This window comes from Sabethes cyaneus, chromosome 2 (assembly GCF_943734655.1).
Source record: "Sabethes cyaneus chromosome 2, idSabCyanKW18_F2, whole genome shotgun sequence".
Lineage (NCBI taxonomy): Eukaryota > Metazoa > Arthropoda > Insecta > Diptera > Culicidae > Sabethes > Sabethes cyaneus.
The window spans coordinates 196,891,695-196,917,988 of record NC_071354.1 but is presented as its reverse complement, the minus strand read 5'-3'; the positions used below and the strand labels follow the sequence as shown (position 1 = coordinate 196,917,988).

General features: G+C 42.5%; 1 protein-coding gene across 1 annotated transcript in view; it reads left to right on the top strand.

Annotated features, from left to right (window-relative positions):
• LOC128734794 (uncharacterized) overlaps positions 1-26,294 on the top strand; it is a 197,616-nt gene that overhangs the window by 17,301 nt on the left and 154,021 nt on the right. Inside the window, exons 3-6 of the mRNA XM_053829145.1 lie at positions 3,566-3,715; positions 3,794-4,365; positions 4,422-4,759; positions 4,827-4,884. Of these exons, the coding sequence (XP_053685120.1) occupies positions 3,566-3,715; positions 3,794-4,365; positions 4,422-4,759; positions 4,827-4,884 (1,118 nt within the window). The remainder of the gene's footprint in view (positions 1-3,565; positions 3,716-3,793; positions 4,366-4,421; positions 4,760-4,826; positions 4,885-26,294) is intronic.

Below are 26,294 nucleotides of genomic sequence, written 5' to 3'. Positions count from 1 at the left end.
GATGCTAAACACCCGTTTCATCGCCCGAGTTACCCTTGTTCATCTCCGGGACGCTCATCAGATTGCATTTTGGAAGCTCCTGGTTCCTCTAACCCAGTCCTGCCGCTTCCCGCCAATATTCAGCTAAGTCGTCCCGGAACTGTGGCTAGATGTGGATCAGAAGTCTTCCAACTTGCTTCCTCTGGCAAAAATACTCGAGAATCGTGATGTCAATCCAATTCACAGCACTGCGGGCAACGTTTATGTCAGCGTAGACAGCTCCGTCTCGGCCCGGCCTTCTACTGACGCGAGGATAACGCAGCCTAACGACGGCGGCGGGGGCTTCACCAGCTCCGCTAATGGACAGCATTCTTCCGGAATTTCGTCATTATCGAGGAACTTGGGTACTCCGACCCCAAGATGTCCTAGTCTTCTATCAAAACGCCGGTGGAATGAACTCCGATATTGAAGACTACCGACTAGTCGTATGAGATTGCTCCTATGATATCATTGTCATTTGCGAAACGTGGCTTAACTCTCAGACGATTTCCAGGCAAGTCTTTGGATTCGATTACGAAGTTTTCCATTGTGATCGGAACCCTAACAACAGCCGCAAATCCACTGGCGGTGGTGTTCTGATAGCTGTTCGACGTGGATACGAAGCAAGAGCAATTGAGAAGGACTCATGGAACTGCGTAGAACAGGTTTGCACGGCCGTCAAGCTGAGTGATCGCTTCCGCTTTTTGTGCGCCGTATACATCCCACCTGATCGTGTCCGGGACAACGATCTAATCGACGCTCACTGCCGGTCAGTTTACTCAGTTATGAGGGACGCTACGCCGCTCGATGAGATAGTTATTCTGGGCGACTTCAATTTGCCAGATATCTCGTGGAAACCTGCCCATAGCGGTTTCCTCTACCCTGATTTTGAAAACTCTACGATCCATGCCGGTGCAATTAATCTTCTTGACAACTATAGTGCTGCAATGCTTCATCAAGTTAATCATGTCGTCAACGAGAACAACCGTTCGTTAGACCTCTGCTTCGTGAGCTCACAGGACAAGGCCCCATTCGTCTCAGCGGCTCCATGTCTGTTAATCAAGAGAGTTTCGCACCATCCTCCTCTGATCGTCTGCATAGAAGATAAACTCCTTCAGGACCTTAATGAATGTTCAGCTACAACGGGGAAATTGCTGCCACTCCTCAGGATACATGCCGTTTCTTTTCCAAGAAGTTTGCAAGTGTTTTTACCAACGAGGTATTGAGCGCGGACCGTGTTGCCCTAGCAGCCAACAACGTTCCAATATATGGTCAAACGCTGGGTGTCATCGACATCAATGTCGAGATGACTTCGAAGGCTGCGACCATGCTCAAGTTTTCCTTCAATCCTGGACCCAATGGAGTACCTTCCGTATTTCTGAAGAGACACATAGACTGCTTGCTGACACCGTTGCTTCGTTTATTTCAAATGTCCATTTCCAGTGGGATTTTCCGTCATGTTGGAAATTTGCACATATGTTCCCTGTACGCAAAAAAGGAAGTAAACGAGATGTAGACAACTATCGAGGCATCACATCGTTGAGCGCAGTCTCGAAACTATTCGAGCTGGTTGTCAAGGAACCTCTGCTTTCCCACTGTAAGCAATATCTAAGTGTTGATCAATTTGGCTTCACGTTCCAACGTTCTACCACTACTAATCTGCTGTGTCTTACATCTCACATAACGGAGGGTATGGCACAACGAGCTCAAACAGATGTTTTGTATACTGACATCACAATTGCAAAACTACATAGACTGCGTGTTAACGGTAACCTTTTGCAATGGTTTCGCTCGTATCTCACCGATCGACAGCTGGTGGTTGCCGTTGGAGATTGTCGATTCGATAGCTATCCAGCCTCATCGGGTACACCTCAAGGAAGCCATCTAAGGCCTCTGATTTTTCTGCTTTATTTCAACGACGTTAATTTGGTCATTTACGGCCCACGACTCTCGTATGCAGATGATCTTAAAATGTACATCCGGATCCGCCCGACTGAGGCCCAAGGCCTTTGCCACTTGGTGCGACGTGAACTGTATGATAGTGAACCCGGAGAAGTGCTCAGCAATCACATTTTCCCGAAAGAGAGATCCGCTCCTGTTTCGTTATACGCTCGAGGGCACAGTAATTGAACGTGTTTCGCATATTAAAGACTTCTGCGTTATCTTAAATTCGCAGTTAACGTACAAATATCATATCTCGTATGTTGTCGCTAAAGCATCAAGATCCTTAGGCTTTATCTTTAGGATCGCAATTTTCTGACATATATTGCCTCAAATCGCTATACTGTTCGCTGGTGCGGTCAGTTCTGGAATACTGTTCGTCTGTTTCGAATCCTAACTACAACAACAGCGCTGAAAGAATCGAGTCCGTTCAGCGTCGATTTCTTAGATTCGCTTTGCGAAAATTGCCATGGAGAAACCCGTTCCGTCTTCCTAGCTATGAAGGCCGCTGTCAGCTGATCGATCTAGAACCTCTCCGTGTTCGTCGGGCTAGCTCCAGAGCACTGTTTATCGCGGATAGCTTACACGGGACAGATTAACATAAATGTTCAACCAGCGTTGCGGAACAATGCAATGTTGAGATTGCCACCTCGTCGCACTAACTACAGTATGAACGGCGCTATCGCCGGTCTGCAGCGGCATCAAGTATCGTCGTTATTCGACTTTCATCTGCCACGACGGATACTATAGTATACAGGGCAGATTCACTCGCTTTTTTCGGGAGAGGTAAACCTCGAAGAAGATACAGTTATTTTAAGATCTGTTTGTATACCTTTGATAGAATTTTACTCACTTAATTCGACTTGACTATTTTTATGTTAACCTGACAATCATTGGGGCCAAACCGAGCCCGTTGATTAATAATAATAATAATAAGAATGCTGCGTAAACGTATGATACTTTTCTGATTTCAAGTAAGACTCGGGGTAAAAATTTACAAAATGTGTTTGTTGCGTTGTTCAGAAAGTGCTTTTATTCGGTTTAAGAATAAGGCCAGTACGTGTACGGGAAGCTGTGATAGTTATTAGATGAATGTTTCTCAGGCTCATCCCTATTTATCACAGCTATCACAAATATCTCGGAAAAATGAGATTGTAAGCGGGATATCAGACCCACTTTGGATGCCGAAGGAACATTCTACAATGATTACGGGTAATGGTAGAGGTGCTAAGGTAGCAAATGCAAAAGTTAAGTCAATTCTCATACTATATTACATTTATTTCGCAGTAATATTTCTAGTGGTTGGTTTTTCGAGTTTAGCGACGGATTCCCGTTATAAATAAAGCGCACTAGCTCTTTGATTTTGAGGGTTGAGAGGCGGGTGCGACTCTATGGTTTAAAGCTTTTGTCGACTACCGCGAACACCCAGGTCGTGCTGCGCTCAATATACTTTGTAGACTTATCGTAGAAACAAATAATTAGGTAATGACTTGCCTTCAGAAATTACAAGACATAAAAATGGTTGCATATATTTTGGTACATCTTTGTAAATATTAAAAGCGCAAAAATAGCAAAAATGCTAAATACACTCTTTCTTTTTTTTTAGACCCGTCCGTCGCGCCATTGAACTCATATTGCTGCTTAAGGCTTTGGCAGCTTTTTTCATCCTTGTATACATCCACGTGCGTTTCTCACAAACTCCCACGACCTGTTTGGACCACGTTAAGAACGATTGGCCCCGGGATGGAATTTTACGGTACGCCGTGTGCAGTTTATTTTCACTCACATACTCACATAAATACTCACATTTTTTAAACAAATTTTCTCCACACAGTATCGAAATCCTGCGCCACAGTCCGCCGAAGGTTCCGGCGGCCGCGGCCGAGTTGAAAAATAAAAATGCCGACTTGGAAGACTCGGGCGAAGTCAGTATGCTACGAAATACCCACAAGAATGGGATGATCAGTATCGATCCGTCGACCACGTTGCCGCACGAACAGGAACAAAATCAGAACGCAGAGCTGTTGCTGCTGCAGAGTTACGCCAACAGCAGTCCGTGGTTGGCACAGCAGAAACAGCAGCCGCAGGAGCATATGACTTCGAAAGTGTACCAGTCGACTGCGAAAACGGAAACGGTTGCCGGTCCGGTTGATGACGGTGCCATGCGAAAGGTCGAAGTGAATATGCCAATCGAAAGTACTCAGTTTTTGGGAGAGCGCACCCGAATGGATGTGCACGAGCAGGAAGGCTCCGATGAACTGCTGCTGCAGAAGGATTACGGTGACAACGTCGTAATCTACACCAATGAAACTATCATGAAAAATTTGGAAAAAATGAAAGAAGATCCTTTACCGGAAACAGAGCTCAGAACGGAAGTGCCGGAGATGGAGAAGATAAAAAATGCCCGTGAGTTATCATGCTCATTATTTCATAGTAAATTATTTAACTCGTTTTTGTTTCAGTTTGGAGCGAAGAGCAGTACATTGTGGAATACTCGCTCGAGTATGGCTTTCTGCGGCTGTCAGCCGCAACCCGTCAGCGGCTTAACATTCCGGTGCATGTTGTTACTTTGAACCCACAGGAGAACAAGTGTTTCGGCGATTCGTTCAGCCGGTTTATCCTGAAGGAGTTCCTCGGTTACGATGACATTCTGATGGCCTCGGTTAAGGTCCTGGCCGAACAGGAAGACAACAAAGGCTACCTACGGAACGTGGTCACCGGTGAACACTATCGTTTCGTTTCGATGTGGTGGATGTCTCGCGGTTCCTATTTTGCGCCCTTTTTCATTATGATCTTGTTCGTACGTATTTGTGTTTGATACATTTCAGAATGACTGTACTAGCTGGTTTTTCTTTCGTTTTTTGTAGACCATTTCGATTTCAATGCTATTGCGGTACTCTCATCATCAGATCTTCGTTTTCATCGGTAAGTATTACGCGATAGCATCATTCAGAAGATGGAAGTGCATCAAAAACCAAACCGAAATGTGTCATATCGCCCGAAAGCTCAGACGACATACGATACATGGTGAACGAAAAAAACGTGAACATTGTGTCTTATTTCCCCAGCGAGCTTTCGCCGTGCGAAAGAGTGAAGGAAAAAAACTCAATTAACCTTCCTTACATGGTCGGTCATACGTACTTGATGCGGGGCTGCTGCTTGTTGTAGGCCTATGTGAATGGTGCCGTTTTCATAGAATCATTTCGGGATTATCCTGTAGATCATGCATGTCGGTAGTTTGCCCTCACTCTTGTACTGGCTGTTTTGATGCTGTATTTAAAATTTAAACGTCATAAGTTTTTAGGTTAAAGTGATGGGTTTGTTACTTGCTTTTAAATTAAGCTTTCTATAGTTTTTTTCAGATTAAAGACAAAACTGCAGTTGAATAGGATAGTTTCCATTTGGCATCTATATCGATTTGTATGGTTCAAGGGTTAAAACGTTGTGTCTTCATGACGCTACCAAACGGCCCAGTGCTCCCTGTGATTGATTAAGATTATTTGAAATTTAGACAAAAATGCTGAAGAACCATCAAAATGATGTTGAGCACTTTTTTGTTGCCTGTTGTTGTGAGATATTTGCAAAAAAGCCGAATGATCGATATGTAGATATTATTTACCTGCTGATTTCGTTGTTGAACTGTTGATTAAATTGTTGATTCAAGTACGGAGATTCAATATCGGAGATATTGGAATAAAATCCGACTTCGGTGGAATTGATACGCTGATTGAGAAACGGATAGGCGAAGCGTGACTTCGACTTGTATGCATATGTGTATAGCTCCGGGTAGCAGTTGAAGCAAAGCAGAATGCGATCAAGCGGGAAGAAATATGTGTGAGTTTTGTGCCTTATGCTGTGAAAACAGAAAAACCCACGCGTGAGTTTTTTCTGCATAGGATCAAGTTGACATGGTTCACAGTTGATTTTGATTTTTGATGAGTTTTGAGATTTTGAGTTTTTTTAACATCACTGGCCACACTGTTATTTTTCGAAAAACTGGATGTGAGGTGGTAAATCCCAATGGCAATGTAATTGCTACTGGACCTCGTTCGAACGAATTGTACAAGCTTGAACAGAAAAGTTTTATGGTACTTGCGTGTACACCGCGAGCAATGGCGAAGTTGTGTCATCAGCGGATGGGACATCTAAGTTATGCAAGCTTGGCTAAACTAAAAACCAAATTAGCTACCAATGTTAACTGCGAGGATGCGGACTACGGAAATTGTAAAATTTGTGCCATTGGGAAGCAAGCAAGATTACCGTTTACCCACGATGGATCAAGGGCTAATGAAGTGTTGGAGCTTGCTTGTTGGAGTTTTCATAGCAGGGTCGAGAGGCAAAGCGGCAAGAAGCTAAAAGTTCTCAGAACGGACAATGGTTCGGAGTATAAAATGTGCTTTTAAAATTTGAAAGTGAAGTGCAATTGAATTTGAAAGTGCATAGGATTTGAGAGTGAAGTGAAGGCTTGTTGAAAGTGTCAACCGGACGGTTGTGGAACGAGCGAGGTGCATGATGTACGAGGCGAATCTGCCAAACACGTTTTGGGCTGAAGCTGTAGCGGCAGCAGTGTATCTCATCAATGGATCGCCAGCCAAGGGTATCGAAACGACACCAGAAGAAGCGTGGACGAAACGCAAACCGAATCTTTCTTATATTTGAATTTTTGGCACGACTGTAATGGCGCATATACCGAAGCAAAAGCGTCGAAAATGGGATCAAAAGTCTGACGAATGTGTGCTAACTGGTTTCGATGAAAAAACGAAAGCGTACCTCTTGTATAATGTGCAGACTAGTACAGTTTTCAAAAGCCGAGATGTAACTTTTATTGATGAAGGCAGTAATATACGTCCAGTGGTAACAACAGTGAATTCTAAAAATCCAGAATGTAATTATGTTAGGTTAGATTTCACGATTATGGAAGTCGATGATAAAACCTATGATCATCAAGACGCAGCAGCAAATGAAGAAGCAACTTCAGGTGATGAGCATTTCGAGGATGCTGCTGACAACGTAACAGACTCTGCGCTCCCGCCGCGACCAGTTTCAAATCCACCCGAGTCACTGGAGTTGAGGCAAAGTGGCAGGTAGCAGTTGAAGCAAAGCAGAATGCGATCAAGTGGGAAGAAATATGTGTGAGTTTTGTGTTTTATGCTGTGAAAACAGAAAACCCCATGCGTGAATTTTTTCTGCATAGGATCAAGTTGACATGGTTCACAGTTGATTTTGATTTTTGATGAGTTTTGAGATTTTGAGTTTTTTTTAACATCACTGGCCACACTGTTATTTTTCGAAAAACTGGATGTGAGGTGGTAAATCCCAGTGGCAAAGAATTGCTACTGGACCTCGTTTGAACGAATTGTACAAGCTTGAGCAGAAAAGTTCTAGGGCACATGCGTGCACACCGCGTGCAACGGCGAAGTTGTGTCCTCAGCGGATGGGACATCTAAGTTATGCAAGCTTGGCTAAGCTAAAAATCAAATTAGCTACCAATGTTAACTACGAGGATGCGGACTACGGAAATTGTAAAATTTGTGCCATTGGGAAGCAAGCAAGATTACTCACGATGAATCAAAGGTTAATGAAGTGTTGGAGCTTGTCCATTTGGAAATTTGTGGGCCGATGGAAGAAATATCGCTAGGAGCAGCCCGTTATTATTTGTCATTTACCGATGATAAAACTCGTAGGATTTTCGTTTTTCTGCGTACCAAGTCACAGGACACAGGAGGAAGTATTGGAAAAGTTTAAAGTTTTTCATAGCATGGTCGAGAGGCAAAGCGGCAAGCAGCTAAAAGTTCTCAGAACGGACAATGGTTGGAGTATAGAAGGTGCTTTGAAATTTTTTTGAAACGATTGGGTGTTCGTCGTCAGACCTCAACAGAATACACTCCGGAGCAGAATGGGCTTGCTGAAAGTGTCAACCGGACGGTTGTGGAACGAGCGAGGTGCATGCTGTACGAGGTGAATCTGCTAAAAACGTTTTGAGCTGAAGCTGTAGCGGCAGCAGTGTATCTCATCAATAGATCGCCTACCAAGGGTTTCGAAACGACACCAGAAAAGCGTGGACGAAACGCAAACCGAATCTTTCTTACATTAGAATTTTTGGCACGACTGTAATGGCGCATATACCGAAGCAAAAGCGTCGAAAATGAGATCAAAAGTCTGTCGAATGTGTGCTAACTGGTTTCGATGAAGAAACGAAAGCGTACCTCTTGTATAATGTGAAGACTGGTACAGTTTTCAAAAGCCGAGATGTAACTTTTATTGATGAAGGCTGTAATGTACGTCAAGTGGTAACAGCAGTGAATTCTAAAAATCCAGAACGTAATTATGTTAGGTTAGATTTCACGATTATGGAAGTCGATGATAAAACCTATGATCATCAAGATGCAGCAGCAAATGAAGAAGCTACTTCAGGTGATGAGCATTTCGAGGATGCTGCTGACAACGTGACAGACTCTGTGCTCCCGCCGCGACCAGTTTCAAATCCACCCGAGTCACAGGTGTTGAGGCAAAGTGGTAGGGAGCGCTTTCTTGCAGGCAAGTACAAAGATTTTCATGTAGAAACAAAAGAATTGCTGTCTTTGAAATTTACAGATGATAGGAGCCGTCCAACGATTTAGTCTATACCAGTCCGTACCAGCGCACCCGTGTCCCCGTCGTCTTAAAATAAAAAAACCTACTAGCGACGACATGCAAGGAGGGTTGATGCTCTGCGACAGGGGCCGCCTGTCCCAAGGCGAGTGTTTATATAATGTTGGAAAATGGTCCATTTTCAACAGTCACTTCTGGATGATCCAACGACGCACCAAGATGCGGAACGCTAGAAACAGGCCATGAAGGAAAGGAGGAGTACGAAGCTCTTATCGTTAATCAAACTTGGACGCTAGCTGATTTACCAGAAGGACGAAAGGCAATCAAGTGCAAATGGGTATGCCGTACAAAGTTGGATGATACCGGCGACATCAACCGGTACAAAGCGAGGTTAGTCATAAAAGAATATTCGCAAAGGAAGGAGATAGACTATGAAGAAACTTACGCCCCAGTTGTCCGTCATAGTTCCTTGCGATATCTCTTTGCATTGGCAGTACGATGGAATCTGCAGATAGATCAAATTAGCATCCATAGCATCACAACATTTCTTCAGGGTAATCTGTCGGAAGAAATTTACATGGAGCAGCCCCCGTGCTTCATAGACAAGCGGAATGAAGGTAAAGTATGCTCTGTATGGCTTGAAGCAATCTAGCCGAGTCTGTAATACGATTGCACCGTCTAATTCGGACTCGATTGCACCGTATTAGACCCCTGTGTGTACTATAGAATCAACGAAGACAAAGTATTGTTCGTGGCGATGTACGTGAACGATGTCCTCAGTTTTACAAATTGCAAATCCTAGAAGAAGGAAATAAAAGGAAAATTTTGTAAGAAATTCAAGATGAAGGACGTGGGTTCGGCGACACATGCTTTAGGTATTCGGATTACGAAAACAAATGCAAGAATTAGGCTAGACCAGGAGGCGTATATAGAGGCAATGTTGAGCAGATTTAATATGGCTAACTGTAAGACAGTTAATACACCGATGAACGTGAGCGAGAAGTTGACAAAGGAAATGTGTCCATCAACTGATAAGGAGATCGAAGCTATGAAGAGCGTACCGTACCGTGAAGCTGTCGGATGTCTCATGTATTTGTCTGTAAATGTCTTGAGCCGTTTTAATGCAAATCCTGGTGAAAGACACTGGAACGCAGTGAAACATTTGTTACGTTATTTGAGAGTCACATCACAGTATCGTTTAAAGTATTATCGGAACGAAAACTCGACGATTCAAGGTTTTTCCGATGCTGACTGGGCGTCTGATCACGAGGACTGAAAGTCAACTTCTGCGAAAGTCAATTCACTACGCAAGGAGAAGCTATCTCGTGGAGCTGTAAACGGCAGCAAACCGTTACCCTTTCAACTTGTGAAGCCGAATATATGACAATGTCAGCTGCAGTTCAGGAAGCGCTCTGGTGGAAACGATTACATGGATTAATTGAAGGCGAGCAGCAGATTGTGATCCATTGTGACAATCCAAGTCCATAGCTGTAGCTAAGAACGGTGGTTACCATTCTAGAACTAAACACATTCATATTCGTCACCATTTCATTCGTGATGCTTTTGAAAGACATGACATCAGTATAAACTATGTAAATACTAATCAGCAGACAGCCGATGGTCCAACCTCTAACAAAACCATTGCCTATTGCTAAACTTATTCCATGCCGCGAAGCAATGGGAATTCAGAAATCAATGGGTTGAGGAGGACGACTAGAAAATACATCACTTCACTTGTATTTTGACTGTTCAACGAAACGCACTTCTTTTACTCTGCCCATTACATCCGCTTCGGGATTGGGCGGTATTTTACTGTCGTTGAGTGAAGAAAATTCGAACCATTCTAAATATTTGCTATAAACCTACTTACTATGAACTTACTTAAATAAACTCGTGAGAAAAAGGACAGCGGTAATCATACCCTGACATAATAAAGACGTAGTTTTAAGAATTACTGTATGTTATTTCGCTAAATTCTATCGTCTTTTGGGGAGATTTGGCTTACAAATATAAACCATCTCAAGATGAGTTTACCGACAACGCAGATTACGTACAGAATTTCTACTCGATTTGCTTGAAATGACGCGTGAAAAGTTACTCACCAAATACTGAAAAGAATACTGACATCACTGCCGCTATGCGTGACGTGCCCGCCAACATAGTTGGAAATCCAGTGCTGCAAAGCCCACACTCGTGTAGTCTAATTTTCTCACACACGCGTATTCATTCTAACGAACACGCCGGCTAAAGGTTCTCTTTCGGATACTGCAACGAGTTTTTGCGAGCGTGTGTTTAGCTAACAGCTATAGTCGTCGCTCTCATTTTTTGTTGCAGCCACATCTGCTGATACCGATTACTCGCGACGGTTCGCATTCCCACCCGTGAGTAAAATCGAGGGCGAAGATAAAGAAGAAAAGAAAAAGTAATGCAATATTTGTACAAAGTGTATCAAAGTGCACCACCAGCCTCACGGCCAATTGATTCCTCACGAGCTTTTTGACTCGCGAATAAGCTATGCAGGAAGACGATGTGTGGATGTGCGTGCACGAGTGTGTGGGTAGCAGAATGTCTAAGTCTGTCGCCGTTGCTTCCTTTGCGCCTGCGTGTGCGGTGTAAGCGTTGAATGCTATGTTTCTCATACTTTTTCGCGTGTAAGTAGGCATCTTTGACTTCTCGCTTGATTCGTAACATTGGAGATCTTCGCCAGAAATACTTATATTCCTAGTTATTTCCATGAGAACCATTACTCTAGTGATGGCCAAGGGATGATGCCTCTTGGATGTAGGAAAGTTCATTAATGAATGTGGTTATGAGTTCTTAAACGTTTTCCTCGGCAAGTCCTGTTTTCACCATTCGACCGCTGATACATTCCACAGCTCGAACTTTTCGTCAATCGACCATTCGCTGCTAGGTAATCTGTCAGTCATCCTCTGCCTGATGATGTAATGAAATTAAGATTATTCAATCGTGGCACTGGGGCATACTATTCCTTGACCAAACTCGTGTTTTTTAGTCTTTGACCTTGAAATGCGGTCAGGCATTAATATTAATATTGTTGTTGTTGTTGTTATTTTATTTGAGAGGTTTTACACTCGTGCATTCGCCTCTACTAATATTAATATTTTTTGAAACGATGGTTCTGCAATTGATGGAGGGACAGTAGGGGAAAGTAATGAAAATTTTTTGGGAATGGAGGAGAAAGAGTGCAGGACACGGGTATGTGAAGCTCGCAACGTTCCATTGTTTTTTGGATAAAAAGAGACAAACATGCGCTTTTTGGCCGCATCCCGAATCGAGAATTTTGACCGACGCTTTCTCAACATGGCCTTTACCAGGTTTCTTCTGGTTTATGCTGCTACTGAATCGTGTGTGGTTCCTTGAATGACATCACCACCAGGGACTCCATCAAATTATTGATTCCAAGTGTTTCCTGATCCATCTGTGAGACACTGTCGAATTTTCCACGAAGGCGCACATGATTTTTTAGTGGATCTGCCCTTGCCCCGATGCCGTCTCGTTAACCACTTAACAGATTGTGATAAAATTCTGTTAACTTGACCACATACACTCTTGCCAAAACAGGTTGTGTAGATGTAATATAAGGCCTAAACTAGTGCTGCTCAAGGTGCTGCACAAACGGGCGTCATTCCGATGAAGCAATCTAAACTGCATTGCCGCGTGTTTCACTGCTATTACGATGATCTTAATAACAACACAATTATCGAGCCTGGTTTCGATCAGTGCAGTAATGTAGTAGTTACATTTGGTGGTCGTCAGGAACAAGTCGTCAATCTTAGTTCGAAGTCCACGGACGTTTTGGTAGTATATTCCAAGTTCAGTAGTCGGGGTATCGTCAGCAAGGACATCGTTCAGCGGGGACTATAGAGTCACTGTAGGGACAGATCTTCTTGTTATGTAGTACTTGAAGCACAGTATAAATTAGGAATTCGTGTCAGAGAAATCGTACTTCCATAGTACTTGGAACGCTTGGTAAACGGCTGGATAATGTGTAAAATAAAGCCTATAGTGGTTCACAGCTTCTTATCCAGCAACTCCTATCCCTACTAAGGATGGAACTAGTGGAAACTAAGGTCGTATGCTGACAGGGAAGGGGGAATTATCGTCCTCGTATCAGTGGGGGACGCAAAAATGTACTGTTACAATGGTCCTCCGGCAGCACAGGGGGTTGGTGCAGGTCTTACAAGCCATCCGTAAAACATACCAGTACAGGAAGTAAATAATGTAAATAGGGACTGGAAAAATCGGCATAAATTATGGCAACGAAAAGGACTAACGATTGAAAGCTTGAAAGCTAAGTCCTCAATTTTCTGGCAAGTACCCGCATCCTTTCCAATTTATTGAAGGCCCGCAAGTTCGATATTATAGCGCTGCAGGAGGTATGCTGGAAGGGGTCTATGGTACATTTGTATAGAAATGGATACGCCATTTACCAGAGCTGCGGTAGTACTAACGACCTGAGTACAGCTTTTATCGTGAAGGGCGATATGCAAAAGCGCGTGATTGGGTGGTCGCCAATCGTCAGTCGTTGGGCAAGTTGAGAATTAGAGGCCGTTTCTTCAACATTAGCATTATCAATGTGCATAGCCAACACCCAGGAAGTGACGAGGCGGATAAGGATAACGCCCAAGACATGACGTCAAAATCGTCATCGGAGACCTTAAGGCTCAGGTTGGTCAGAAGGAGGAATTCAGATCGGTTACTGGATAGATCAGTGTATACTTGCTTACGAACGAAAACGGCCATCGACTGATTGACTTCGCCGCCTCCAAAAATGTAGCCATACGAAGTACCTACTTCCGGCACAGCCTCCCATATCGCTACACCTGGAGATCACCACAATACTGCCCATGGATGCATAGTTGACGTAAAACCCAAAATGACCGAAATGTACTTTTTCGGTCCTACGCACTCTTAACTATGTTGTTCACATGCCCAATACTCAAACAACATATGTTTGTTCGAAAATATTCGAGAAATTTAGGAAAATTGAGTTACTCTGCTATTGGTTTCACGTAATGCTAATGGTTGACGTAATTTCCCGTATAATCAATCAGCATAGTAACCTATTGGTTTTTGTAGCTTTTCGTCAAGTTATGGGAATTATCGTTCAAAAGAACAGTCTGTTTATTCGCATAAACTGGCGTTCGCATTTTTTAAACACAATAAATGAGGAATGAATCATAAAACCCCATCAGTCCTGTTTTGATTAATAAACTCTTCTAAATTGACAGATTTTATACACAAGTTTATAGCAAAGATTATATGGCTTTAAACGTTTTTCACGATAAAAATGCGTTTTCTTAACAATCATGGTGCTGGTCGTTACGGTGACTATGCATCCATGGACAGAATAGACAGACTCGCGAATCGATCATGTATTGATTGATGGAAGGCACTTTTCGGATATCATTGACGTTAGAGCCTGTTGTGGCGCAAACATCGATTCTAACCCTACCTTTTGATTGTTAAAGTGCGCCAAAGACTTTCCGTTGTTTCCGGAACGACTCAAGTTACCTGAGCGCCCTCAGGTACGCTGAGTACGCGCAATGCCTTCAGACTGCGCTGCCGGGTGAGGAAGAGTTAAACGAAGCTATCCTGCTGGTATAGTGTTACAAAGACTGTAGATTACAGATTTTGAATCAAAACGGAGAGTACCATCACAAATAAATGTAATTCTCCGTTTTGATACAAAATTTGGCGGTTTTTGAGTGCCTAGTCGCCTCTGCAATCTACAGTCTCTGTAGATAGCGTTGAAGCAGCTATCAACGGCGTAGCGGAAGGTGCCATTGGGTTCGCGGAGAAGAGTCGACGTAACGACTGGTTCAAAGAGGAATACCAGAAGATGTTAGAAGAAAAGAATGCAGCGCAGCTGCAGCAGGAAACCCGTCAAAACGTGGAACGATATAGACAGAAACGAAGACAGCAAACCTACTTTTTCCGGGATAAGAAGCGCCGCCAGGAAGAAATGGAGTGCAGAGACATGGAACAGCTGTATCGTTCTCAAGAAACGCGTAAATTCTACAAAAAACTGAACGTATCCCGCAAAGGTTTAGTGCCGCGAGCCGAAACACTGTCGAAATATAGACGGACGGATCTTGTCGTATCTTCACGTTCATACGACATGAACGAAAGGTGGAAGCAGTACTACAACGACCACCTGAATGGTGCGGAGCCGGAATACCAAGACAGCTGAGAGAATGACTACATCAATACGACGGATTATGGTTATGTGCCGACCCCCACAATAGGTGAAGTGGAGACGCCATCAAGCAGCTCAAGAATAACAAGAGCCATGATGGATTGTGTTCGGTGCTGTGTGAGGATTTTGGGTGCATTATCAGGCCCATTTGAAACACGTAGGGGACTTCGACCAAGTGAGAATATTTCCTGTCTTCTGTTCAACATCGTACTAGAAGGTGTTATGAAACGTACGAGTTTTAATATGCGGAGCACGATCTTCAATAAATCTAGCCAATTTATCTGTTTCGCTGACGACGTGGACATTGTCGGAAGGACGCTCCAGGCGGTTACTGAGCAGTATAGCAGTGCAGCTGGCGCAGCTCTTCGGCGAACCGAGTATCTAGAATCTTTACTAAATGCCGGACAACAACTTCAAATGGTTTATGGCCTCGAATCCGGTTGGTACCAGGCGCAGAGGTGCGCAGCGTGCTCGATGGGTAGACCAAATGGAGCATGACCTGGATATTGTGGGACAGTCGAGAAATTGGAATCAGACTGCCATGGGCCTAGTTAGTTGGCGGAACATTATAATGCAGTTCCAATTTTTCAATTCGGTTTAGTAATATTCAATAGAACTTTCGATCTGGAGGAGTTTCGGATGAACAGTATCCTAAGTTTCTGGGCTGAACAGATGAGACTATACATTGCAGCGTGCTCGAATCCGTTAGTTTTTGTAGAGGGGAAAGTCAGCTTTCGAACGAGCGGCCACTTATCCATCTACGATCAACCAGAGAGTAAGGATAAGAATTTTGTGAAGCTCGTGTTCGTTGTGTTATAATTCGCGAATAACTGGGAATTAAATTCCCAAACATGTCCAGATCTGACCAAACCTGACCCTAGACAGCAGCTTTGGCTTTCATTGATCTAGTTATTGAATTCTAGTGTGATTTAAGGTGCCGCATGATGAGTTTTTGTTCATAGACGAAACTGGCCACTTGTCTGGGTGTTCCCGGATGTCCCCGGAACGTGTCCAGATATAACCAACGGGGCGCTAGGTAGTTGATTTGACTTAAATTGATTTAGTTTTTAAATTCTGGCGTAATCTGAGGTGTCGCATGATAAGTCATTGTTCATGTTCGCTACCGGCCATTTCCCACAGCGATAACTTAATCCGGAACATTTTCAGTTGCCCCAATACAGCGTAAAACTCTTAAAATGGTCGCCAATGGGCATATGTTGCATGAAAAATCAATAACGGCTTTGATTAACGTTCGTTTTAGAAGTGTCATTGAAGATTTTTATTTACTTTATATGAGCAATCTGCCCTTTAAAACTTCAAAAGGGCGTCACTCGAGAATTCGTCGATCCATTTTTTTAAAAACTGGCTCAGAGGTGTAGGATGGCAATACAAACCAACTGGCATTGGCCGTTTAAATGGCCTATTTTATTTTTTAATAACGGTATTTTGAACACCGTGCAAGTATGATATAACTAGTATAACTAAACACACTAATACACTAATATTTTACACTTGGCGCAGACACGAATGCAACACCGATGTAAAGTGTCTAAAATTAATAATAAAAAAATTACTTTTAGCATAAGTAAGTGTAACAAATGATAAAACCGAATACAACAGATAAACAAACAATCACTGTTTCACTAGGATTTTTGCATGATGTTCATAACAAATTATTTAGCTTTTTTGACGCGTCTTATTCTCGGCTTGAAATAAGATGAAGCCTCGGAATATGGTACATTGATCGTCGTCACCAAAGCGACAAGACACGTCCTCATAGGCCGGTGGTACCATACGGAGACGCAGCGTTCCAGGCAGGACGAACGATAAGATGCCCAACGGGTCCTCCTCTTCCACACACGTACCTATGTGTTTACCTATATTTTATTCGCCACCGACCGTCCGGAAACCTACCGAAAACATCGACGGGTCCCTACGTGGAAAAGATACCGCCCGGAACTGGGCCGGAATGCTGTGTGAAGCACTTTTGATTTAATCACGGTGATTTTTCCGCTCAGCAGAGCACTTCCAAAGGAACGCATCCGTAACGTGTGGGCTGGCTGCAGTAACCAACCGTCAGGGAAGATTCGGACCGGCGGTAATATAGTTTCCTATCGATATGTCCTTTCTGCTACGGTAGCTGCGGGCTAAGGTAAACAAGATCGAACACACAGCCGTCCCGTGAAGGCAATTCATCACCACGTATAGTTTCTTGGGGCGCCAACAGGACACCCGGTAGGGTGTCACAAACGCGATTGTTTATTTTTGTTATTCGTTTTCCGATATACATACATAAGGATTCGCCTATTATTGCTCACCGGAATGAGTGGTTGGCATGGTGGCATTTAGCTAGTGCTGCTAGCTGCTAGCTAGAAGTACTAGGAAATGTTTATTTCCATGCTGATCTAATGTAAATTTATAAGAAGTCTGTGTAACGTTAAAATCCAAAAACGGATTTCGCAGTATCTTGGCAATAGGATTGGCAAGAATCCTATTAGAAGCCTATTTGTGGGCGTAAAGTCTTTGTTCATTACTCAATTTTACATACAAAAACTTATTTACGGTTTTTAGAAAAGAATTTTTTGTGTTATTTCTAGAAACATAATTTCAAAGTTCAAAAGTGTTCATAGCGAACTCGCTGGTTTTTCTCTCTGTGAACTTAAGCAGCCAGCTAAATCAATTTGTCAGTGATGTGGACAGTTCACAAAAAAGTCATTTCAAGGAACTCGCTCCGCTTTAAAAATAAAACACTAAAATTATCCTTTTCCGTTGCGAACACGAAGATTGAGTGGCTTTGCTTGGAATTTGTAATGATGAGGTTTTTGACTTAGTATGTTTTCCAATCAACAATTCCAACTAATCCAGGGCTGACGTGCCCTGCTCACACAGTTCGACATTTGCTCCAATTTTGTCGTTTGTCGTTTTAAATGTGACCGTCAAATCTGTGCGTACGGAATTCCAAAAATTTTTCACTTTGAAGAATTCCGAAAATTTTTCACTTTCGAAAAGCAAACAATTTTTCAATTTGCTACCCAGGCAACGCGGCGGGGAAGCTGTGCCATGATTTTCCCTCCGGTTGTATTCACCGGCTTCAATACGCAGACAATTTATTGCACTGCCGTTGTTTGTTGCCGTTGTCCTTTCTTCACCTTGTGTAACCTTACACCTATAAATATAACGTTACCGGCTGGAATATACGAAAACATCCCGCACATATCCGACGAGCGGCACGGCTCGGATTCTATCGTTGCTGGTTTGCCCGTACATTTCATCACCTTCACAGCCTGTCACCCCGCAGGATTCCGAGTTCTGACCCTGCCGGCTGCCGGCCGGAGCGTGTGGCATACCTTGTTGTCACGAGATGTATTGTTTGCTATAATAAGCGAAATGAAGAAGATATTTCGCCTGGCACATCGGTTCAGACAGCCGTCGTCATTCTGTCTGGTTCCTCAATGCAGTGTAAGCCAAGTGGCACGCGGCTCATTTCAAAGAAGCCGACAATGTGCGTCTGGACCCTGGCCGGGCGCCATCGTTTCATATGTCACACCAAAGGGCAAACGAAGAGCATTGCTTGCTGTCCGCCCTCAACTGCTCCGACCGTCACCGGCCTGGATAGTCGGCATTATAAACGATGGGGGATATATGTGTTATCATTTATTAGATATGTATTACGATAATAAGCGTAACAAGTGTCGTGTGCTAGAATTGATAAGGTGAACTAGAAACCCGGTGAGGATTATTCCCAATATGCCGTTCGGGTCCAGGCCATGGGGATGGGCTGGGCATCAGTGCGAGAGAGAGGTCTTATGGCAGTTGTCAATATGACACCCACTCGAACAAACTCATGCCGTCCGTCGTTATGGTTGTTGGGTATACTTTTTTTCAGTTCACCGATAATGATGTGAGCAGTGTGACCCTTCGTTGAGCCTGCCATTTCGGGATGAGGGTGTCGAAAAAGAAGCAAATTTTTTCGATGTCGCCCAAACGTCGTACTGTGGGTTTCGTACTAAGTGTACCGGAGCAGTCAGTCAGTGCTTGCATAAGCCCACGTCAAATTTGAACCCCTGTTCGGTTTACAACAGGGCTGTCAGTATTGGGCGCTTTTGGTGGAAACCGGTATTTCGGTATTGGCGTATTTTTACCGGTAAAACACCGGTATTGGCAGATTATTCGGAATCAATAGAAATGTTGAAATTTTTTAGTAAATGTCTTTGTTTTTAAACTTTTGCTTCAGTATTGTTGCTTTGCAAAGTAGTATTATGGCAGAAATAATACGCCTAACGATTTATTTTCTTTGGAAATAATTGAAAAAACTTCCGCTTTCGTCGAAGTATGAGGAACGGCTTCAAGCGCATCAGGAATTTTCCTTTCACTTCTTCAAATTTATAGTAGGGAAAGCCGCTTTTAACTATTTTCAATAATTCCGGTATTGCAGCTTGCAGCATAATGCATAATGCACTGGTCTCTTTCAGTGTGCCCTCTATCCCTGAACCGGAACCCTTTCATAGTGTGGCATCCTGTTATTTATGCTATATCGTAAGGTTTTGTCTGAAGTGTATAAAGGTATGTTTTACACGATACTTGAGAAATAAGCAGGAGCATGTAGCTGGTCGGTTATCAGAGTGTGGTCGACCCAAGGAACAATTTCAGGCTGATCAAACGCTTTTATAGCTGGTTTTATTCAACCTGTGGCTGAACCATGGCTTAGGTTTAGAAATAAAAACCTTTTTTCAGCTCTCATACATCTAAATCTGGTGATATTATCAAGCTTCGGGCTTGTTATTAGCTGCTTTCGAAGCTGCAATAAAGCTTATTAGATGCTTTTGCGCGCTTTTAAATAGCCAATTTGCGCAATGCTGTCAATTCTATTTTTAGAACGAGAAATAGTTTTGCAATGCTTTTCCAGTCGCCAAATCATCGTCTCATCAACCTTTATGCAGCCAAAAAAATCTATTTTTAAATTTAAAAAAATGGAACGCGTTATTTTTTTTTTGCTGTGAACATTTCTCGAAAGCGATATTTTTAATTTCGAATAACTTTATTCGTATAAGTAATAAACTAATTAAAAATGCATGTCTTTTTTCGGGAATTGAACCCGCCAGCTTCTGATCCATAAGCGCTCACCGTATGAGCCGCCCCATTTACATTTGCAGAACAGATAGTGGGAATATCTGTGCACCTGAAGCCTAGCCCGCCTAGCCTGAAGCAGTCGATAATGTCGATAACTGACAAACTTTTGCTATCAGTGAAATTGCGAAATTCTATATGATCTGACAGTATGTGTGCTGTGAACCGAATGAAAACTTGGTAGTGTAGTTTGTAAAGCCACTTTAATTCCCTTAAGCAGCGTTAAAGTACTTTAAAGGCTGTGAGGCTAATGAAAGCTCCCACTCTACACTTTAGCACCTTTAAGCAGCCGTAAACCGGTTTGATGTTTATGACTGTTTAGGAGCGAATTGTTTAGCAGAAAAATCTGCTATTAAGCTTGTTTTTCAGCTATGCGAAGAGAACTGCTTTGAGAATCTTAAAGTTGCTTAAACATCGCTTATTTAAACATCATTTAAGTGCTTACTTTATGCAGCTTTGATCGCCTTAAACCAACCCGTAAACAGTCATTGCTCTTGCAATTCAGCTACCGTTGTTACTTGGCGAGTGTGGCGAGGTCCAAATATGTAAAAGTGGCTACGATCTTCTTGCTTTAAGAGGCGAACCAGCCACAGGCTGAAAACCTCTCAAATATAGAAAAATAATAATAATAATAATATCTTGCATTTAGACCGTTACAAGTTTTACAAGTGGCTGGGAGATAAGATGAAGAGTGTGTGTAAAGATGAGAGGGTCACAACTACGGGAGTAGAACAATATAAGGAAGGCTTTGTTTCTCTTTCATTACTTTCGAGAGACGTACAAGTTGCTGTAGACAAAAGGGCCGCTGACCGAGGAGAGCTAATCAGGGGAAGCGGTAGATATGTCTAAATGAGGAAAAAAGCTTTGTTTTTTGTATTATGAGAATTTGCAAACTGAAACGTAGTGTTGTGAAGACCCCTTCGTGTGGTCCAATTTTCTCACAATTCTTCTAACGAACACACATGCATGAGCATTTCTTTCGGATTTCTTTTCTGATATTCTCATGCAATGCGAAAAGTTTTTGCCATAGTGTATTTAGTTATCACCTCTCAGTTGGCATCGAGGTATGATGCTGGCCCAATAAGCCAGTCGTCATATGTTCGAATCCCGACTGGGAGAGGCTGTTAGAGTCAATAAGATTGTAGCAACTGGCTCTGCAATTATCCTGCACTCTAACAGCTGGCTGCGCAGTCTGTCGTAAAAAAAACAGAAGGTCAAGTTTCGATAACGACATGTAGCACCTAGGCTTTGCTTTGCTTTGATATTTAGTTATCAGCCACGGTCGTTGCTTACGCCTCGTCAGTGCAACCCAGCAGTTGATACCTATCATCGCTCGTAATGGCCCGCACACTTACCCGCGTGTGTAAACGAGGGTGTAAAATGAAGAAGAAAAGAAGTAAAGTAAAATCCGTATCCATACATCCTAGTGTGCCGCTCAAGCTCACGATCTATGGACAGCTCGTGAGCTTTGGATTCGCGGGCGGGATGTGCAGAAAGTGACTATGAGGCTGTACACTCGCGAGTGTGTAGGTAGCAGAATGTATGCACACAGTACCAGCAGTTGTTTGTCGTAGGCTTGCGTCAGTGGAGTAAGCTTTGGATGCTATGCTTTTCACACTCGTTCGCCTGAAATTTTCAACCTTATCGAAAACAGATGTACAAGTGACTGAAAGACAGAAGGATGGTGGCCTCTGATGAACTTATGTCAAGAAACATGTACGCCAAGTTTGATTAAGAACAGTCAAGGCCTTCCGGAGTTATGGCGCAACTCGTTTACTTTTATATACTTAAATCTGTTTAAACCCCACATATTCAAAGTTGATTTATTTGAGATAGACAAAAATCCACTCTCCAATTTTTTGATACCATGCACAAAAAATCACGATCTTTCGAAGACAATCAACCGATTTTAATTCTGCTTGCATCTTTCTAAGATACTAACATTTGAAAACGGCCTATTTTTATCACAAAATTTAATATAAGTGTAGAAGTAAAGTAGATCGCCAGTTTTTTTTTCGCCAAAAGTTGCGTCTTATTGAGCCTCAAAAGTCATCTGATGAAATATTTTTGCGAAAAATGCAAAATAAAAAAGTTATGGAGAAAAATCCCCAAATAGCAGGGTCACCCTAACTTGACTCAGGAAAATCGCCCTAATATGGAAACGGATTAAGATAGAGGGATTCCGTCTTCTGCAGTATTACTCAAAATACTTCAGCCTATGAAATTGCTGAAGTGAATATCGCTCTATCTTGTTTCGTTTTGAAGATAATTTCTGGATCTTGGTTAATTTAAGGGTCACCCTAAAATAGCTCTTGCCAAAAAAGCGTCATCCTAAATCAAGATTTTGTTGCTAACTTGGCTTTCTGGACCATAGTGCAATGCTAGATCTACTTTACCCACCTTGCTCCTCAATGCCAGTACTGTCTCCAATTACAGCCATCCCTGGCGAGGGTGACCAGTACATTTAACTATAAGAGTGAATTTTTGCACTGTCAAGAGTGCCTTTAAGGGGCCATATAGAATTCAGCATGGAGGAAGGGTAATGAGGGGCCTAAGAATAAACCCATGCTAAAGTCACTTGACATCGATTGGCCTGATCCTACTAAGGTTTGAACCCACGACCATTCGCTTATCAAAGCACACTCGGTAACCTTGTGGCTACGGAGCCCCCCAATAACTGTCATACCAAACCCATTCAAATAGTGACGTACTGAAGGACTTCCCCCTACTAAGGCAATTCAAATGAAAACCAAAATAAAACAAAGTCACCTTAAATGCTACTTAATACCGCTGGAGCGATGCAACGAAACTTCACTGGACAATTTCCAGTATTTGGGAGGACGAGAAACTACCTGAGAAGTGATGGAACATCAAGAAACAAAGGGATTGGTTAGACTGCTGTAATTATCACGGTATTACGCTAATCATTGCCTACAAGGATGTTCTTTGAGGTCCATGCTAATTTTTTCACTACAACAAATTCTTCAGAAATGGCTAGATAAACGTATTCACGCATTATATTTCCTTGGATTCAAGGCAGCATATGGTACAGTCGACTGTACAGAGCTATAGAAGATAATGCACGAGAATGATTTTTCGGACTAACTGACGCGGCTAATCAAAGTACCCTGGAGCGAGTAAAGCGTTATGTGCGTGTTTCGGAGGCACTCTCGAGTGGTTTCAAATCGCACAGAGTTGCGGCAAAGGGTTGGACTGTCCTGTATATTATTAAACATAGTTATTAAAGGTGTGCTTCTGCGAATTGGCATGGAAACGCGAGGGACGGTCTTCAGCAAAAGTATCCAACTCCTAGCCTTGGTAGAAGATATATACTTTACTTTAATATTATAAAATTTGAGACAGCATAGGCAATCTACACCGGACTAAAAACGGAAGCTAGAAGAATTGGGCTTCAAATAGTAGGGCGGCTTCAGTTGGCTGGTTACGTCACAAAGATGCCAGACGACTGTGTAGCGAAATATGTTAGTTTCAAGAATCCCACTGGCACCAAGAACAGAGGGGTCCGTCGTGCTAAACAGCTCGTCCAGGGACTCAGTATAATGGAGACAGACTCTTAACCGTTATGTGTGCGACAAAAAAAACACCTTTAGCAGGGCGACAAGGGTACCCGGGTACCCACAATTGATATTGTTATAACATCAACAATTTTAAACCGATTTTGATGAAATAGGTGTCATTTGATTCGTTAATTTATCTAGTTTTGAATCATTCGGCCGTTTGGCCATTAAAAGACATACAGGGCCCGAAAATCCGGAATTCCGATAGAGTGTCCGCTGTGGGATAGAAAACTGATTGTATTGCAGGAAAATCAGTCATGCGAATTTAAAAACTCTAAAAATTCATACAATGAACTATTTCATGTAATGAGATGAATCAGGTTGGCCATTCCGGAGTAGGTTCCTGTGGGGTCATGGGTGGCCAGTCTAGGATTGGAAGTAAAACCTAGCAATATGGGTATCAAAGTTCTTGGAATTAGTTCGGTAGGTGATATTTTTTACATTTCGAAGTATTTTGATTGGTTATTTCGAAAATGGTTTCTACGGGGTCACAGATGATACCGCAGGATTCAAGATAATGCTTAGCATTATCAGATCAGTTCAAAACGTAGAACCATCCGTTATACATTTGGAATCAATTCCGAAATTATTAATAAGTACTAAACTGGCCATATCAGTTCAAAACATCTAAGAGATCCGCTAAACCAATTCTAGTATTGGGTTATGTACCCAACTGGCCATCTATAACCCTACAGGAACCCAATTCTGGAATGGCCAATGCGATCTAAAGTCACCAATTTATATAATAAGATGAAAAAAGGGTCCACAATGTCAAGTTCAAAGCTTATAGATTCGCTGAAAGCTGATATTCTTTCAAAACAAGCGGCTTCCTACGTTTTACCGGACGTTGCTCCGGAATTATCGATTCCCGGGAACTACATATCATTTGATGGCCAAATGCTTTATCTAATCAAAACTAGATAAATGTACGAATCAAATGCCACTGGTTTCATCCAAATCGGTTCAAGATAGCCAAAGTTATGAACATAGCAAATCATGGGTACCCGGGTACCCTTGTCGCCCTCCTACGTAATAAAAAAATTCAAGTGCCTCTCATTGCTAATCCCCTTTATGGATATGCACCAAAAAACCGCAATAACTTAAGATCAACGAGTTTTACAATGTCGCAAAATTTCAATGACGTATGTTTTAAATTGAATGAGTTATAACTATTTTAAAACTGAAAAGGTACCCGGGTACCCTGTTGCACACATAACGGTTAATACAGCATGAGCCACACCACCCAGGCTCTATGCCGGGAGAGAAGGAGGACAAGCAATAGGACACCACACGAACCGTTGCTCTTCAAGAGATGGCGTTTTTCTAGGGGTAGTAAAATCAAAATTTCTCACTTATCTATGTATACCTACCTAAAAAACAATCACTATCAAATTTTATTTGTGGTACAGTTACTCTGTTATGCTTAATTTGCATAACTTTTGCCTAATTTTGATGAAAAGCAAACTTTTCCTATACCTCTCTATAGCATCTTACTATTATTGTTCCGTGAGTCCGGAAAAGTGATTTGGGTACCGTACGATAGCCGGGAGCTGAATATGTTTGCGACATTTCAATTCGAGGAAATCAAATTTCGCAACATGAACGTGATAAATAAAAACAATATTTAACAACTATTTATTCGTTTCGGTGTCAAACGTTATATTGGGATTAGCGATAAACACAAATAAAACTGAGATGCATGAGAGAGAACTGTTGATGCACTGAGTAAATTTATTGTCGCGAAAAATTGGCTGTTTCCAATATGTACAAATGCGTTACAAAGTAACGACATCTGTTGTATTCAACAGGGAAACTCTCACGCGTGGCGCATGTTGAAACACTAGCGTCAACTTCTGTTCATTTTTATCAGAAACGAGAGGCGGAGTCCTATTGTTTTGAGGCGACCCATTGCCAAGCGAGTGGTTATTCTCCCTAACTTTAACAGTTTGTTCGCTGCATCGCTGTTGAGAGACATATCGGAGTCTACGTCGCAGTCTGCGTTCTTATGTCTTCCTCAACCGAATTTCCCTCGCCATCTTCTCAAGATGTTTTCTGTCCAGCTTCTATCCCAGGTCGTTTCCTGCATTCGATGGTGGTCTATTGAGAGAGGTGCTTACCTTCGTTTCGTCATCTAGGACCTTTTCTACCCCAGCTTCTTGATTTTTTTCCTCCTTGGATTTTATCACATGCTGTCTTTCAGTTTTGGAATTTCGTTCTTGCTTTGGAGGAAAGCAGTTTATGACGTTTGACCCTCGCTTCGCTTCAACGACGATTGCTTATAGCTTATTGCTTATTACCCACCGAGGATAGGCTTTTTCCCTTTTCTACTTCTTGATTTCATGGTGTTTCCTTGACTGTTATTAAAAAAGAAAATAAGCTATCAAAACGGTAAATTCCAGTTGGTTTGTACAATCAACACTCTACACCTCGGAGCTAAATTTAAAGAAATTGTTGGACAAATTTTTGAGCTACACCCTTTTTATGTTTTAAAGGGCGGATTACTCATAAAAGTTGCCCGCCCGGTTAGCTTCGTGATACGATGCTGGCCTAACAAGCCATATATAAATAAATAAATAAATAAATAAATCATAGCAGGTGGGATGGGGAGGCCATAACTCCTAAATGCCTGGAAGGTTCTTCACCAAACTTGGCATTCATGTACCTTGACATAAGGGAATCAGCACTGATGGGTTGACAAAAAGAGGGGGGGGGGGGATTCATAACAGGGGGGAGGCCATAACTTCGAAATGCCTGGACGGTTCTTCATCAAACTTGGCACACATGTCCCTTGACTAAAGAGAAGCACTGCGGGGTTAACA